This window comes from Curcuma longa, chromosome 2 (genome assembly GCF_044706935.1).
Source record: "Curcuma longa cultivar G26 ecotype Majalengka, Jawa Barat chromosome 2, ITB_CL_G26_1.1, whole genome shotgun sequence".
In the NCBI taxonomy this organism is placed as follows: domain Eukaryota; kingdom Viridiplantae; phylum Streptophyta; class Magnoliopsida; order Zingiberales; family Zingiberaceae; genus Curcuma; species Curcuma longa.
This window is the reverse complement of record NC_133862.1, coordinates 6,734,937-6,752,711: the sequence shown is the minus strand read 5'-3', so window position 1 is coordinate 6,752,711 and position 17,775 is coordinate 6,734,937. Positions and strand designations below refer to the sequence as shown.

The window sequence follows — 17,775 nt, the reverse complement described above, 5'->3', positions numbered from 1 at the left end:
GCATTTCCCCCACAACCTTCAATACATTTTAATAATATGCTCTTCACATTTGATGACTCATGCCAGATAAGGACTGAGTCACACAAGAACAATAAGAAATTTTCATTTTATTTCATTTTGTTTTTTTTAAAACAAAAGTTAGGTGACATATTTAAGAATGGAGTCAAAGTGGTAAACACTTTACCTAAGAAAAATAAAAGAATAAAAGCTCTCATTTCTCTATTGCAAAGTGTCACTTGGCCTACTACAAATTGAAATTGGTGTGTTACCATTTTGTTCAATTTTTTCATCAACTAAGTGGATGCACTAAGAGCACAAGTTTTTGGTCCCCTTTTATAAATATATATATAGAGAGAAAAAGAGAGAGGGGGATGGTAAATAAGTTGAGCCAAGATTTAACGTGTTTAAATTTGTTTAATAAGATAATTGAGTCAAATTAAGCTGAGTCTAAAATGAACTAAACTGTTGAAATGATTGTTTAATCTGGGTTTAGTTTCTTTTTTTTATGAGCTTGAGCTTGGTTCATTTAAGATGTTATCGAACTTTCAATTCAAGCTTCTTTAAAATTTTTATATTTTAAACTTATTTAATTGTTATTATACTTGTTAATATAAATTTATTTATTTGTTTTAAAAGTTTTTTATTTATTTAGCATGTTGATAAGAGTTCTATATCACAAATATTATTCATGAATATTAACGAACTGAACACATATATATTCAAACTTATTTATTTAGTTTAATAAATCATTCAAATTTATTCATTTAATTGATCTTATATATATTGAATGATTATAAATAAATTTCTTTCAAATCGAATATCAAAGTTATTCATAGATGTTCGGTTCATTTACCATCTTAAGTTGATCTTTCTATTTTATGAACCATTATTTGGGATTTGTTTTAAATAATTCTAAAAACAATTAAAAATAATCTTTTAAAAAAAGGCCAACCCAATTCATTCTGGACCGGGCTCGAACTAGACCTTGCTCATTGTGGCCCGAACCGGGCCGGTTCTTCACGGGCCGAAACCCCGTGAATCCCTATTTCTCAGTATCTGGCTGTGTGGATCGCCCTCTGCTCCCGATATCTCCGCCCATCTCGCGGCCCGACTTGCCGCCGGTCGCCGGACTCGTTCTGCTCCAGCCCTCTCCCTTCCTCTTGTGGTGTGGTCACCTTCCTCTACCGCAGATCAGTCTCTCCCGCAGGTCATCCTTAACCTTCTCCCTCGCGGCCTCTGTCGCTGCGATGTCGCATGCCTATCGTCCCCTTCTGATTTCGCTCACCATTCTCACTCGCTCGCAGGCCAGTCGCAGCGTCCAGTTTCCCTGGTTCAGCATCTGCAAAGTTGGCCCTCTTCTCCTCGACGACGGTTCTTCTTGAACTCCGAGGCAGGAGAATTAGGTGATAGACTATTTTGTTATGTATTTAATTTCCGTATCTGGAGTGTTCATATTCATTATTCATTTAGTTAACATTTTTTATGAGTTTTTGGAAGAAAAATCTTCTGGATAAGATGCTTGAAGATCTGGATACAAAATCCTCATGTTGATCAACTTCAGCATCGAAAATTAAACAGTTTAATTTGAGTGATTATGAGATTTAGTGAGGTTTATCATCTCAGGCAGTCATTGTAACTGATTTCTTTAGTTACACTTTTAGGGTTTTTTTTTTTGGTTCTGTTTAGTCAAGTACCTATTTGTTCGGGGGTATCGGCAATCATAAATGGGTGGGATAAGGTAGTCTTTTGTCAAAATAAGCCTGGTACTTAGCGGTTTGTTGGTCGGGTTTGTGTATTATGGCAATGGATGCCTGTCCCATTGCCATCCCTATGAGAAGTCTCCACCATTTGAGAACACCTTTTTCAGAAAGAGGAAAAGCTCAAAGATCTCACTTCCAAAGGAAACAGTACCTTGATGGGTTCGCATGTTTGGATCAATGAGCAAATTATGCTAAGTAAACACTATGTTACTTTCATCTAATGTTGAATCCAAACAAACCTTGTATTGAACCTCATTTCTTTCTATTGCTTGCTTCACTACTATTTGGCTTAGAAATCTAATCCTATCCAAATGTTTCTCAAAACTCCCAACTCTCTTTTGTTCTGTCATTCCAAGCTACTTCATGTCTTCAATCATTCTGTGGTACATCCATTGATGAATGTTTCAGAGGTTTATTGTATTCCTAATCGCATTCTTTAGCTTAATAAGTTTTGTCCGGGCTTACTTCCTGAACTCCCAAGTACAATAATGCTGTGTTAATTGTTCCTCTTAGCTATGTGCTGGATTATTTTCCAGCAACTAATAGCATGATCTTGAATCATCACCAGCACCAAAGTTTGTCTAAATCTTAATGATTTAATTTATTTGAACATTACTGGTGAAATTATCTCGCGTAGAGCTCCACAGAGGGATAGGTTTCATGGAGCCAACCCCAAATAGTTGAGAAGACAGTTTGATGATGATGATGATCAGAAAATTTTGAATGTGAATGAAACAGTCAATGTTCTAGATGATAAAATTGTGATTTGAAGCAATGAAAATGAATTCCATGCAGCAAGGATGATTCCTAGCCCTAAAAGTTCACCTGAATGCATTTCTGTTTTGAAATGTTCAGGGTGTTGTTCCATCAAAATCAATGAATTTCTATTAAATGAGATTTGGTGTAACAATGGTCGATGGCTATGAGATTTATAATTCTGTTCCTTTCTATCTGTTCTTCTGATCAGTTAATGTCAGCATAATTTTGATGCATCCTTGCTCAATTATTATTTGTCTTGCTTTTAAAACATATTGAGAAATGCACAGGACGATAAAACTACCACATTTTCGCTTCCTCTGAGTGGACAGAAGAAGTGCAGTCGTAGACGCAGCTTGAACAACTCCGAGTAAAATGGTGGATGCATGGTGGTCATTACTAGGGGCTGCAATTCCAGCAATCATAGCAGGTCAAGCCATCAGAGCCAGAAGACGATATGCTGAGGAACAAAGGCTCAAGAATGCTCGCGGGCGCGAAAAGAACTCCGATGAAATCTTTGTTTGTGAGAGAGTTTGTACTTCCAAGAGAATGTTGAAGAAGGTGGGTGCATTTTCAAAGGATCCGATCCTCGACACCTGTGTCACCGTATGCGGCGTTTCGGAACTGGATGCCTGCGCTGATGCCTGCGCGAGGACTGTTTGTGTTAACCAACACCAGGTGCCCAATTGGAACGACATCTGCATGAAAAAGTGCCAAAGCGAATGCCTCAGGCTTTCTGCATCTTCAACTTAAATTGTGCATCCTTGACCGAAATAAAAGCGGTTACCGGATTTTATCTGCAAAAGTAGTTTGTAGCATTGTTTTGTTTGAAATATTGCCCGCAAAAATTGTGAGATACTTACCGTTTCTTCTGGCATGTATTTTGAAACAAACGATTTTGTTGAGAGCATGAACTCTATTAGTAATGTCAATATACTAGTTTTTTGCTTGAGTATACTAAATTTTACGGTTTTTTCCCGTTAGGTGTTTGTTTCCTTGGGAAAAATTTTGAGTTTATTTTTCCCCAACAAATGTTTGCCACATGAAATACATGATGGATAATAGATGCAAAATTCTGCATTGTTATTTTTTTCCCATTCGAAAAAATAATCCACAGACAAGTTCGTAAATCTGTCTACCCATTAGGCAAATAGAATAAAACAAAGAGTAATTCTCCCCTTTTATGGAGTAAACAAAGAAATTTTTTAAGGTAGAACTCTTTTCATAATTTTTATTCCTCCGGACCCCGCATCAAGCTCCTCCCAAGCAAACAGTTAGTAAGTCTCATGCTCTTTAGAAGAAGGTGCTTCTGTCCTGCTGAGTAAACAAGCTCTGAATGAAGAGAATTATAGGCAACTAGAGCAGCTTTAAATCAAGGAATCAACTACCATGGCTGTGCATCTCCCTGCCCAGGCAGACTGGGAACTTAATTGTCAGAAGTTTTACATAAATATGAATCCTCAATAAGCAACTGATATAATACTACTCAGGTAATTCGTAAATGTGATAGATAGTAGAGGAAAAATATGTGCAGGAATATCTAGATTAACCACTAGTTCCATTGAAACTCCAGTTTAGTTCTTGATTCTGCGCTTCCTCGAGGATGCCAAAGTTTTACTCTCCGGTGCTTTGTCAGTTGTGTTTGAGAGTAGCAACTCTGCTGTCTCATTCTCTGGATCCACTGCTTTTGCTTTTCTTTTCGTTGAAGGATTACTTCGTGCCGATTCAATATCAATCTTGGGGGCGGTGAGGCTTGTTGATTCCTGATCCTTTTTTGAGTCGTCTTCAGTGGATTTACTCTTTGAAGCTTCATTTGAAAAAACGTCCATGCTATCATTCAACTCGAGGATATTGTTCTTGGAGTCACTTCCAGATTTAGAAGATACATTCGCCTTCAAACTATCCAGCTTGGGGTCATTGTCAATGCTCAAATTGCAAAGTTTGGGTGGTCTACCTTTACGGCGGCCACTGGATGCAGTTTCAATATTCAACTTCTTTGAAATGACACTTGAATGGGGACCATCATCAACGTTAGAAATGTCAACTTTGGGTGGTCTACCTTTACGACGTTGACCACCGGATGCTGTAGCACTGCAGACAATGAGGATGTTAAAATTTTGCAATAGAACTGTATAAGAACTAGAAATACAATTATCATTATCAACCTTGGTAGTGGTGGTTCTATATTCAACTTCTTTGGAATGGTATCTGAACTGGAACCATCATCAAGGTTCGCAATGTCGACTTTGGGCAGTCTACCTTCACGGCGACCACTGGATATTGTGCCACTGCAGCCAAATGAAAATGTGAAAGTTTTGAAATGAAGCTGTATAAAAATTAGATGTATATCAAAGTATATCGTTATCAACCTGACTGGTTGTGTCTCTTTATTTAATTTCTTCTGAATGGCACTTAAGTTGGGACTGCCTTCAAGATTCAAAAGGTCAACTTTCGGTGGTCTACCTTTACGGCGACCACTGGACAAGATGCCACTGCAGCCGATAAGGATGTCAAATTTTTGTTTATGAAAATTATAAGAACAAGATATACAGTAGTATTGTCCAACCTAGTTGGCGTCGTCTCTGTATCCAACTTCTTCAGAATGGCACTTGGGCTGGGACCATCCTCATGGTTTGGAATGCCAACTTTAGGTGGTCTACCTTTACCACTTGACGTGGTTCCACTGCAGCTAATAAGGATATCAAATATTTGTGATGAAATTGTATAAAAACTACAAATACAAGTATCATTATCTGACCTAGTTGGTGGTATCTCTATATTCAACTTCGGGTTGGCACTTGAGCTGGGACCATCATCAAGGTTCAATTTGTCAACTTTGGGAGGTCTTCCTTTACGTCGACTACCTGATGCTGTGCCACTGCAGCCAATGAATGATGAGGTTAAATTATTTTGATGAAACAGTGCACGAATTAGAAACACAGTTGTCATTGCTAACCTAGTTGGTGGTGTCTCTATATTCAATTTCTTTCCAGTGGCACTTAAGCTGGGACCATCATCAAGCTTCAAAATGTTAACTTTGGGAGGTCTACCTTTACGACGGCCACGAGATGCTGTGCCACTGCAGCCAATAAAATTAATTATTTTTTGATGAAGAAGTGTAAGAAGAAAAAATAGTAATTACCAACCTAGTTTGTGGTGTCTCTATATTCAACTTCTTTGAGATGGCAGTTGAGCTTGTTCTTGCTCTCTTGCGTTTAGGCCTGATCAAGCATGTCATACAAGATCAATTGCAAAATTTGGCAGAAAATTCTTACTTGTTAAATTCTTCTGGAATTGCAAATTATATACGTTTGAGAAAAGATTCTGCTTTTAGTGAAAAGGTAAATTCTCTTGAGAATCAAATTCAGAACAAGTTTTTCTAGTACCTCTCTATATGAGTCAGAATTACCTACCTACTTACCTACCAATATAGTATATGGGTCAATTTTTACTCACCAGTTAATCAATGTTCTAAGCTTATTAAATCGTTACGAGGGCAGCATTAAAAACATCACAGTGAGAAGATATCAAAAACATAAAACAGAAAAAGTGAAGCTATGATAGCACACCACAACAAAATGGTAAATGGGATCAACCTGGCTTGAGTATAAGGATCTGTTCCATTGTGGTACCCAAATTTATTAGATCAGTACAAAAAATCTGATAGGAATCAAAATGTCTGGGAGATGATAATACATCGAATCATGGAAAGATGAAATCCCAGACTACTATTAACATCTAAACCATTATGAAGATTCTCTTACTAGGAAACACTCAATTAGTTTCTACAAGTATTTGCTCACCATCCCTAGCATAAACTTAGCTCGTGCAAAGGATCCATTAAAATGTCAAGTCTAGATCTGTCAAAATAAATTTTCCTTCCAACAGTGACAAAGGGGAGAGTTAACATGATTGAACTATTTAAGTACAAAAAGCATTTTAGAATCAAGTTTCTGATGCATTAAAGCTGAAACTAGAGGCAGTTTTTCATTTTAAAAAAAAAACAAAAATGCAATGTAATGCTTGTCAGCTGGTGATGCTTCAACTGAAAATAATACTTACTCTTCTGAGGAAAAAGGATTGCTCGAGTTTTTTGCTGGCTCCTGCAGATTAGATTAGCAGAAATTATTCTTTATATGAAACAAGTAAGAATCAGTGGGGAATTTTGACACACCACATCCATGCCACCATCATCATCAGTAAATTTCCAGCACTCTTTTATCAATGATAGTTTCTCTACGTCTCCATCAGTGTAGACAATCTGAACAATATAGAACAGATTCACAAAGAATAAAAAAAGAAAGCAATGGGTTCATCAAACAATGTATGTCTGACAAGGTTGCAACTTTCTACCTTGTGTCTTTGTGAAGTATCATCGTAGGAAACAACAACACCATCATAAAACCTGAAGGCCATAAAGAGATTATTAATTGGAAAAAAATTATAAAAAAAATTGTTGATTATGATATGACCAATCATCAGAGAAGCAAAGTGAGCAGTTCGCTCCCAGAGAACAAACTCAAGCTCAGTGAATCTATGAACCTATAGTCAGTAAAGCAAAAAGACAGTAGTGTCCAAAGAACACATCCAGGATCACTGAACCCGAGAAGAAACTTTTATATTGGTCAAGTTTACGGCTAAAAATGCAAAAGGTTGAAGATTAACAAGAAGCTTCATGTTGGGATATGAGCAATGTTACCCCCATGCTAAGTTATATTTGCAAAAAAAAAAAAAAAACACACGTAATATTCCCACCAATGAGTCAATTAAATCCTCAACAACATTTTTAACACTTTGTTGGTGTGTATGCCAAGTTTTGCATTTTATACCACTTCTTTATACCTGTATGCTAGACAAATTTGTAATGATTTCTTTGCCACCAAACATAAACTGCACCTGTGGAATCGGAAACTACCTGGTAGCATAGTTAATCGGAATTTAATTGGACATTAAATATCTGAATACCAATAGGTAGTGTCTCCATGCTAATTGGCAAACAATGAACCAAGGTCCAAATGCCAACATTTAAAAAATCTGCAGTCGGCATTAACTTTGATCAAGTATTAAAAATCCTACAACAGTTGAAGAATTAATAGCAATGTAAGTACATATAGTTCAATAGTAGGAATAAAGTCTAATGTACCCAAGCGCAAATAACTGAGATTTCTGGTTTGTTGATGTTGTTGTGCAATGGCAATGGAGAAACCTTCAAGTATCTTTGTAAATCTGAGGTTGATAAAGTAATACATCCTACTATGATCATGGGCCAAAAGAAAACTATGAGAAATACACACTGCACAACAAGAAAAACTAATGACAAGATGGGCAAACATATGTTTTTCAATGCGACAACTTATTGCAAGCACCATTCATGGAGATGATAAAATGGCCAGTGCCTATCTTACAAAAATTGAGCCCAAAATAGATCTGGTACAATGCTATAGCAACAATAACATTCATTTGAATTTGAACGATCTTGAAAGAGAAGGTAGGCTACCTCTTATCTATTGGCCACCATACCCTGATTCGTGAACCAACAAGACGCCCATCAAGATCTTTATAACGAGTTGCTGTTTCAGAAATCTAGCACAAAGCCAACACCATTTCTAAAACGCATTTTAAGAAATAAAGAGGGAAGAATTTGGACAATAATAAAGAAAATTTTTAAAGGAAGAACGAAAAGAATTTCGATAACAAGACAACAAAGGAATTTGACTGGAGAATTAAGATACATTTTCAAAAACAGGAATTAACTAAACTAATGCACAAGAAAAGAAGATATATGATATATCCATACAAGTGAGGAAGAACATAATCTAGAATGTAAACTTCAATTTGGGTCAATATGATCTGCAAAAAATATTCTATGAACTAATTCTCTGGCATCAGAGGCAATATGTTAATTTGTAAATAGTACAGACAACGATCATAATAAGCATTAGCTACATAGTAAACTGGTACCAAATTTACTAACTAACCTAGTCACACAAGAAAGTGAACGATTTCATAAATTCAATGAGAAATTGTGCTTAATAGAGTTAACCTAAATATCAAACTCACTAATTACAGTTCAATATGAGATGAATTCAACTACAGCCAGAAAACCCACCAATATCAAATGTGGAACATATGCACATGTACAGATACAAAAAAAATCAAAGTGTTGCAATGAATGAGAAAAGACAAACTATAACTATGAAGATGAAAATCAAAATACATGTCAATTTGAAGTAAAATGAAAGAGCTAAAACTATGAAAATGTGTCAAAAAAAAAACAATGGCATTCTGAATGTTATATAATAAAGGAATTTGCATAAAATACAATAAGAAATAGCATATCGAGGGAAGATCACATACTAATAGGCCAAAATATAAGGCCAGCAAAATTTTAAATCAAGTCCAATTAATCAAGAGACAGATCAACATATGAAGTACATGTCTTAAGCTTGAATAGTAATTCCATGTTGCTACAGTGGAATTATGATTGCTTTTAAAAAGAAAAAGAAAAAGAAAAAACATGTAATACGCCCACTCAATCATATATATTCATACATCTTTCAATAGACCTTAAAGATAGCATATAAATGATAGTGAACCTGCTAGAATAACAGAGCTAGAATATCTGCATAATTACTAGTAGAAACAAAATCCACATCATTTTCATTCATGCTTGTTTGTCTTACCAGCACCAATGAACATATAGCAGGATAGGTTTAAAAAGCACAATCTACAATGCATCTCCAGGGACCGCTTTCTCTAACTAGTGGAGCTAATACCTTGACTGAAAAAGTAGACTTTATCCCTAATACCTTGACTCAAACACTAAACTTGGGATCATTGTGATTGAAACTGGCACTTGAATGAATACAAAATAAAATGTGCAAATCTACAGAGTAAATCACTTTGCACATTATTTCATTGGACAATATTTACATAAAAGACATTGCAATTGAAATGAGGTGCTGACATGAATGTATAAGCTTTTAGTAAATAGAATCAAAACTGTTTTCACTCTATTAATTTTAAATAGTGAGATGTTAACATTTAAATAAACTTAAAAGAGAATTATATTGATAAAAATTCAAGATTGTTTGGGACAGAGAAATGATCAAGCTAATTTGACACGCAAAGACAACTGCTCGTAGCGCTAACTTAGGTATCACTTCTTCAAGCAAATTAAAGGAATTTTGGTAATGAAGCATTATATACGGGACATTGAATAAACAAATCATTCCCTGGCATTCTCAAATAATAAGGGGTTATTGAAACCTAATCAAGCTCTCAAATTTTGAACAAAACAGTCACTACCTTGACTGTCTTGATCTCCAAAGATATCTACATTTTTCTTGAAACATCTATATCATAGAAAATGAACCAATCGCATATGATCCAATGTGAAATGCTTGCCAAAGAAAAGATTTAGGAGTAAATTCACATGCATGTTTGATTAACTTAATTCAACACGTTTCCAGTACTATAACTTAAATATATTTATATGCATGTACCTCTTCAACATCATGGCAGCGTTTCCTGTAAGATTTTGTTTTACCACTTTGCTCTAAGTTGTCACTAACTTTCGGTGTTTCTGCGGCAGACTTTGAGGAGATCAGTTCCTGAACAAGATGCCGAAGAAATGATTAAAGCCCTTGATGTCCAACATAATAGGAAATTCTACCTTATCATATACAGCAATAAGCACTTGATTTATCCTTCTCAAACAAAATAACTGCATGAGTTCAGCATAGATTTGCAATAACCTGATTTAAGGATGTATACAGTGAGTACCTTTTTAAAAAATAGAATCAGAATAAGGAAACAAAATGAGGTCAAAAGAAACAGTAACCACACAGACACAGACACAGACACACAGGTATATGTCTGATATAATTACGCAGCATGTACAGCTGATACCAACCCCGTGAAGATTCATTTCCAATCCTTTCTGCTCTTTCAAGATTATTAAAAAGCAAAATCTCCAATTTTAGAACTATCCACAGTTCTATAGACAGGCATAATCTAGAATATTAACAACTTGAACAACAAAAAGGTTTATGGGAAGAGATGCCCCCTCCTATCTAGCTAGTCCATTAGTGTTGCTGTGAGCTCCACCTCACTTCAACAGTAATGAACTTATGAGATTAAGAAATAATGTTAGAACAATTCCCTAGCAACTAGTCAAAAGCATGGGTCCTATTATGGTAGTCATCCAAAGGCACAATCAAATGAGATGGAAAGACTCAAAATAATATCTGGATTTTATTATCCTTACAATCAAAAAGTAAACGAGCATAAAAAATTGTATTATTACTAAGCAATGTATAATTAGAAAACAAAGAAGTAAAGATTAGTTTGGTAGCCATTGTCAGATATTAGATTAATAGGATTGTTGGTCTACTAAGTTTAGTCTCATATTACTACTAGATTTAGGGCTTCATCATGAACCTATATATTACTGTGTGATGGTCATCTAATTAACAAGTAATAAAATATTTACTTTCTCAAAACTCTTTAGACAAATATTACGTGAAAGTTTAGGAATCAATTTTTACTGAAGTTTCATTAGACAAAAAATTTAAACTCATTACCAGGAAAATTAGAGAAGCACAATAATGTTGCAGAATTGGATTAGGGGCCAACCCTTTTAGGATGTTTAGAAATAAGAACTATACAAAAAACCACAACTGTAATAAAGTCACCTCCAAAGTTGATTCTTCATCTAATTTTTTGGCAATGAGATGATCATGATCCTTTAATTTGGATAATTGTGATTTTTGCTTCAAATGACCTTGATTGCTCTTACTTGAGAAACCTTTTGTTCTTGATTGTCTCTGGGGTTTTTCTTCCAACCCCATTGCTGATGGTTTTTCTGTATCAAAATTACAAACACCATCTGAATCCATCTGCAACTGTGAGTTTTTTAAGGAGGTGGCTTCACCCAACATCTCAGAAATCCCTTGTTGTAAAGAGGAGGCAAACTGCTCAACTTCTCCACTCCTTTGCCTTGAACTAGCTCTACCTCGGCCTCGGCCTCGACCTCGACCTCGACCTCGACCTCGACCTCGACCTCGGCCTCTTCCTCTTTTTGGTGTAGCTCTATCCAGAAATTCCTTCTGGGGCGGCAATGAATCTTGAACAGCTCCAATATCTGCTAAAAAAACACCGAGACATTTTCAGAATAACCACAAACAAGTTAGTTGGCTCCTAACTTTTCGAATCAATATCCCAAAATTGCATCTGGTTTCACAGCCATTTCTTCCAAGTTACCTGAAACATCCCTGCTAACCTTGGTTCCATTTTTGGATTGATCATTGGATAGTTCAGGCTGCTCATTAGGAGAAGATGGCTCTAAGCTGGACTCACCATTAACCATCTGAACAGCGCCATTGATCAGCAGAGGCTCTGGTAATTTTGCCTTTGCAGTAACTTCTTCAGAACAACCTTTTATTATTTGTTCTGGTTTTTTGGATTCCTGAAATGTGAAATATGGTCATACGCTAAAAATACAATGAATAACCATCCATTCAAGATGCAGTAGTGCACCTCAAGCAATTTGCTTGAACATAACCTGTTAGGCAACTGTCATTTACTTGAACATGATAAAGAAAACATCAAACTATCAGCCACCTTAAGAGGTACAAATTGATACCCTTCTTTGAAACTATAGTTGATCCCGAGATATCCTATTACACAAATCATGATGTCAAAATAAGGGTTAATTGGTAAATCTAAGCCCAAAGTTAGAAATGACTCCATCTCAAACTTTAATAACACACGAATCCAGCCAGAAGTATGACTAATGCAAAAAACCTAGCCTGAATTTGGACTCTGATAAGGTTTTTGATTTCTTTCTTGTCCACATGGTTAGTCAAAATGCCTAGTCATCTAAACAAATAATCCAAATCAAATCTAAATTAGAGCATCTAGGTATAAGTTTATGTGACAAGGTGATTTGATTTATTCTTAGTGATAGCAAGATGCCCAGTTTGGTTTTGATTTAAATACTTTATTCATATAATTGGACAAGTTAGCTAGCCATGTGAATACAAAAGAGAGAATTAAATTTGATCTGAAGTTTTTTATGTTTATTTAGTAAGGTTGTTACTGTCAAAGTATGGACTGGATCTGGATTTTAACCTTCAAAATAAAATTACACTGACATAAAAATGTTAATCTATTATCTTGATCTGGATGAGAAATACACTAATATTATGTATAACCTTATCAGAACCAAAAGATTCATGCAATATCAATAACAAAGATCCTCATCAGAGGAATCACAGCAATTCCAATAAATAAATTTAAAGGTCTATCATAATTAAAGATAGAAATACATAAATCAGGTGATAAAGCATGTTGCATCAGTCTCAATGCATTATTGAAATGGAGCTGCTATACCAAGCCATATCACCTGGATTTAGAAAGATAAGTAAATTAAAAAATGGCACGACCAGCGAATTACAGAGCTGGAGACAGTCTAACAAGGATCACTGCAGATCACTAATAAGAATAAATAATTCAAACAGCGTTCCAGGCTAGTAGTAATACAACCCCACTATCCCAATCCAACCAATGTGTTCGGGGTTATTGCAACTAATGTATCTCAGAAAACAGAGAAATGAATATAATTAGCTTCCAGGAGTCAGGAGATAAAGCATGTTGCATCAGTCTCAATGCATCATGGAAATGGTGCCACTATACCAAGCCATATCACCCGGATTTAGCAAGAAAGTAAATTAAAAAATAGCACAACCAGTGAATTACAGAGCTGGAGACAGAACAAGGATCACCACAGATCACTAAGAAAAATAAATAATTCAAACAATGTTCAGGGCTAGTAGTAATACAATCACTATCCCAATCCAAACCATGTGTTCGGAGTTATTGCAACTAATGTATCTCAGAAAACAGAGAAGTGAATATAATTAGCTTCCAGGAGTCGGCATATGTGACTGCAAGAGAATAATAATGCTTGCGAGAAATTAATTATCATATAATGGTCATCCTAATCAAGCAAATTGAAACAGGATTGTTAAGGTATCATTTTGAAATGCATGATGCACGTCTGTTTGCATTGAAAAAAATAACATGAGAATTAATAGTTTACCAACAATGTGTAAAGAAAAATACAATAAAAATAAAAAAAATGGCGCACCATAGTTTCAGCAGTTGTTATGATATTCTTCTCCACAGAATCAGATGTTTCTTGACATATAGAGGCTACAATTCGACCATACTCATGCAAAACTGACTCATTGGATTGGGATAATTCAACAAGATAAGGTTTTAATTTCCCAGCACAATTACTGATGACTTTCTTCCCAAGACAATGTGCAATAGGCAAGATATCCTGCTGGCAATAAAAACGAATCAAGGACATAGTTCTAGTAAGTAATGCCAGTAAATACCCAGAGTTTGAATTTACTTTATTGTCACTTTTGACGCTATCCAAAAGGCATAAGATTAGCTCTAATGAAATATCTTCACTCTCCTCCAACACAAGTGTCATAATTGTCTCCATAGAGGAGAAGATGATCTCAGGATGATTTGACCTGTGAATAAATAAAAATCAGCTTCAGAATGTCAAAATTTTCTGGCATTAATCGCCAACAAAAAAATGAACAACAAAAAAGAGAAAATGAACAACTGTTTCATGTAGGAAGGTAAGTTATTGAAGAACATGGGGAATTCACTAATTACAAAAAAGCTACATTTAGCTTTGAGCAAACTGACAACTTGACAATGACACCAAATTATTTAATATCTAAATTGGTTAATTGGACATCATTTTTGTAATGAAAGTAATAAATGTTGAATCTATTTTATACCTGTTTAAACCAATCAAACTCCTGCAATTTCATAACTATGAAATGCACCACTCTTTAACAAACAAATCTAACAGTAAGAATGGGCCATCAGGTAACCAGAGATTTGATACTTGGACAAATTGTTCAACTGTTTAACTTGTACATCCATACTGGCATATCAAATGAGAGGTTCCTCTCTGGTCTCTAAGAACCCTCATAAGTAGCATATGATATGGTTTTAAATCAATATGCCCATACCTATACATACACAGCAGTAACTATCAAAGTTTACATGACTGCCATCTAGCTCAAGAATATCCACATTTCCAATCAATCATAAAGGATCAAATAACTAAGTAAATAGCAGTCCAAGCTAAGCACCATTAAAGCGATCTTCACCATGAAAACCTTGATGTAAAGACCAATGCAATGCATTCAATCAATTTTGAAACCCTTGTTGTGATCAGAACATCAATTAATGTTAATTCACTCTCAAGACTCTTAGCTGTGGGATCAATATATTTATTCACATTTTTTTATTGTCTCATTCCCTGCAATTCTGTGGTTTATCTTACTTGTGTCACATGAAGCAAATCTACAGAAACTGCAATAAGCAACAGTATCTATATGGTTTATTTGCAGTGGAACACACTTGCTGAACTCAAATCACTTGGGGTGAAGCAGAGGCACCCATCCTGAGATCAATGATCCAACAGTAGATTATTGCGGTTCCAGAGGTTTTCTATTGTCATTTTTATCTCCTAAGTTATGGTTGCCTATTTCCTTTTTTTCTCATTTGCTTCTTTAGTTTTATAATGTCCAATCTAATATGCTAAGGTTAGCACTAATATAATTCCCATCTTGTCTTTGAATGGAAAATGGGAACACATGAAAATGTCCTTATGGTTAGGATTAGTCAACCATCATCTTCAGATGGCAATTTCCTTAACCACTCTCTTGGCCTAAATTTTAGGTAATAATGTGCCGTAGTGTTTATTTGTATTCTGTTACAAGTTATTTGACAAGATATTACAAATCAGGAAGTTTGAAATTACCATGCCTAGAAAAAGGTAACAAAAATATTTAAACTAATAGTAAAGGCATTGTTAGTTGAAGTACACAATTACAAGTAATGTCTGCAGACTATAATAAAATTAATATTAATGTATGCATTACCTTATTGCTCTGAAGAAATGGCGGAACATTTTTAGGATTAATGAATCACACTCAAGATCTAACATCACCACACATGACCGAACTTTTGCAACAGTTTCGAGAATGGAAACTCTCGTGAGAAAGGAACGACTTGACATGTCATCCAAATCTTCAAAGGCTTGCACAGTCCTCTGAAATAGCTCCTGGACATTGTAAGCAACAAGAATAAAACGTAAAACCATGACCAAACTATGAATCAATCAAATGCACACACATGTGCGAGCTAGAGAAAACCTTCATTAGGTCATCATTATATGGGGACTCGGGAGCTGTTATTCTTGTAATTTCACTAAAGCATGATGCAATGGCCACCCTCACATCTATATCTGAATGCCCCAACAGCCTCTTATCCACCAGTGCTTCAATTGATGGCTTAAGTGCATTTAACATTGAATCTGTTGGAGATTGTTCCACTCTAGATAACAAACTCCCAGTTTGCTGCAGATTAGATTCAAGTAACAAATTGATTTGATGCGTAACATATAGAAGAAAAAAATTGCATCTATGAGAACAACAAAACTAAATATTCCTTTTTTTAGCAACATAAATATTCCCATTATTGAACTTAGCACATGGGCATTTCTTCATTTAAGTCAAAGCCATCCATATAGTTTCAACTCTCATCAGTGTACCTTGAGACTACACCAGTTAACCTAATCGGCAGCACATCAAACCATGCCATCTTAAGTTTACTTGTTCCAATATAACATATAAAATAGAAGAGATGCAAGATAAAAGCAAGTTATATGATAAAATTTTCAAATAAAGAAGGTTGATCTACACATATTATCAACTGATTACGAAAAAAATTAACATCAAACCAGGAGACAGCAAACTATCATACCACAATCAGCAAGTTTTCATCCCACAGAGTAGCCAAAGGAACTAATTTCTACATTTTCAAGCACAGCATGTAATGGGAACAAACTTCAAGCTCTTTCATTGACAAGGGAACTATAATAAAGTTTAGTGAACTCACTGTTCATACAAAGTATGCTTGACAAACCAAGTTTCTTTAGCTAAAGCACTTATCACATGATGCTTTTTAAATGCAAATTTGAAAGGAAAAAAAAAACAAAATCAAAATGCCAAGGAAGATCCTCTTATACTTTTCTTAATCCAAGGCACCAACAATTATAGGCCTAAGCATTTATCACAGGTTGTGCTTAATCAAAATAACATGATTTCATAGAACACATTTATGATCGTAAGTGATGGTGATGCATAAAAGCATCTAGAAAAAATAATATGGGTGGAATATATAACTAAGTATTAGTGCAGTCATAATTATATTAAGTTGAGTTTGGTGTGCTTCTACTCCTTACACCTTCAAGATTTCAACTTTAGTTGACTAAGCTGGTCTAACTATTTATCTTATTTTTTCATCTACTAGAGCTAATACCTAATTGCCATTGATAGTAATATTTTGTATATTTTCTGATAACTCCATCCCTCAGCAATCTCTGTCAACTACATTACCATTTTGTAAGTGTTATTCCGTAATTGTCAACACTCAGATTCATATAAGTAAACCACAGTCACATTTCAACTTACACACCAAGAGAACTAACTACTAGCATTGAATTCAGCTCGAGTAGGTGGAAAATGTTGATAGATGTAATTCCTTGGAATTTATAACATTAGAAAATAACCACTAGCAGATAACATTTACAAACAATCAACAGAATGAAAAGCATATGAATAGGAAGCATACAAAAAAAATGTAGTTGGGTTAAACCCAATTAGTTTGCATGGAAGACAATGTTCTTCAGACCATGACATCGAGAACCCTTTGAACATAGTTAAGTAAATAACATGGCATGGTTGGTGCGAAATGTTTAAAGTGAACAAACTATAAAACCATGAAACAAACCCCAAAAAAGAAAAACATCACTTTCTAAACAAGAACCACTAAGTAACAATGCGAGCCACAATACCACACGGCGAACGCATAGATACTTAGAATTTATGTTGGGAACACGAACCTCGATATAGACTCTGATATATATTGCTCACGAAAATTTCAGATAGCCGAGAAAAGCCCACGACATCGGATTATCAAAAGTTGGACAAAAAAATAGAACAAAAAGATAAAGCAACGGCAACGCTTACATTGAGAAGCGACAGGAGTTCATCAGCACCACAGGGAGGATGCGCCAGTCTGCTCCCTACCTCCCGGAGCCGATCCTCCAGTTCCTCCGTGCCGGCCATGTCTCCAAGCATGAAAACCTAGCCACCCC

General features: G+C 35.3%; 2 protein-coding genes across 7 annotated transcripts; one reads left to right on the top strand and one right to left on the bottom strand.

Annotated features, from left to right (window-relative positions):
- Window positions 1–1,088: 1,088 nt before the first annotated feature.
- Window positions 1,089–3,456, top strand: LOC141821141 (uncharacterized protein At5g64816). The gene is made up of 3 exons (XM_074708520.1): window positions 1,089–1,207; window positions 1,305–1,403; window positions 2,807–3,456. Exon 3 carries the CDS (start codon window positions 2,892–2,894, stop codon window positions 3,267–3,269), a length of 378 nt encoding a protein of 125 aa, XP_074564621.1. The 5' UTR covers window positions 1,089–1,207; window positions 1,305–1,403; window positions 2,807–2,891; the 3' UTR covers window positions 3,270–3,456.
- A 426-nt stretch (window positions 3,457–3,882) lies between these two features.
- LOC141821402 (sister chromatid cohesion protein PDS5 homolog D-like) lies at window positions 3,883–17,775 on the bottom strand. Of its 6 annotated transcripts, none has more exons than XM_074708829.1 (19): window positions 17,648–17,775; window positions 15,770–15,973; window positions 15,497–15,678; window positions 13,939–14,065; window positions 13,669–13,866; window positions 11,781–11,985; window positions 11,213–11,664; window positions 10,022–10,129; window positions 8,014–8,099; window positions 6,870–6,921; window positions 6,691–6,777; window positions 6,579–6,619; window positions 5,663–5,737; window positions 5,473–5,595; window positions 5,275–5,394; window positions 5,083–5,205; window positions 4,886–5,008; window positions 4,682–4,804; window positions 3,883–4,607 (listed from the first exon to the last, which is right to left on the bottom strand). In XM_074708829.1, exons 1-19 carry the CDS (start codon window positions 17,756–17,758, stop codon window positions 4,091–4,093), a joined length of 3,057 nt encoding a protein of 1,018 aa, XP_074564930.1. In that variant the 5' UTR covers window positions 17,759–17,775; the 3' UTR covers window positions 3,883–4,090. The 6 variants fall into 6 exon arrangements, with proteins under 6 accessions (XP_074564930.1, XP_074564934.1, XP_074564933.1 ...); XM_074708833.1 differs by having other exon boundaries at window positions 4,682–4,789; XM_074708832.1 differs by having other exon boundaries at window positions 5,083–5,199.

Excerpts from the sequence above, each read along its gene's own strand:
- LOC141821141 (XM_074708520.1), top strand. The coding sequence starts at position 2,892 with ATGGTGGATGCATGGTGGTCATTACTAGGGGCTGCAATTCCAGCAATC.
- LOC141821402 (XM_074708829.1), bottom strand. The coding sequence starts at position 17,758 with ATGCTTGGAGACATGGCCGGCACGGAGGAACTGGAGGATCGGCTCCGG. Across the intron at positions 5,395-5,472 it reads ATAGAGACACCACCAACTAG|TGGCACAGCATCAGGTAGTC; the intron begins GTTAGCAATGAC and ends CATTGGCTGCAG. Across the intron at positions 5,009-5,082 it reads ACAGAGACGACGCCAACTAG|TGGCATCTTGTCCAGTGGTC; the intron begins GTTGGACAATAC and ends TATCGGCTGCAG.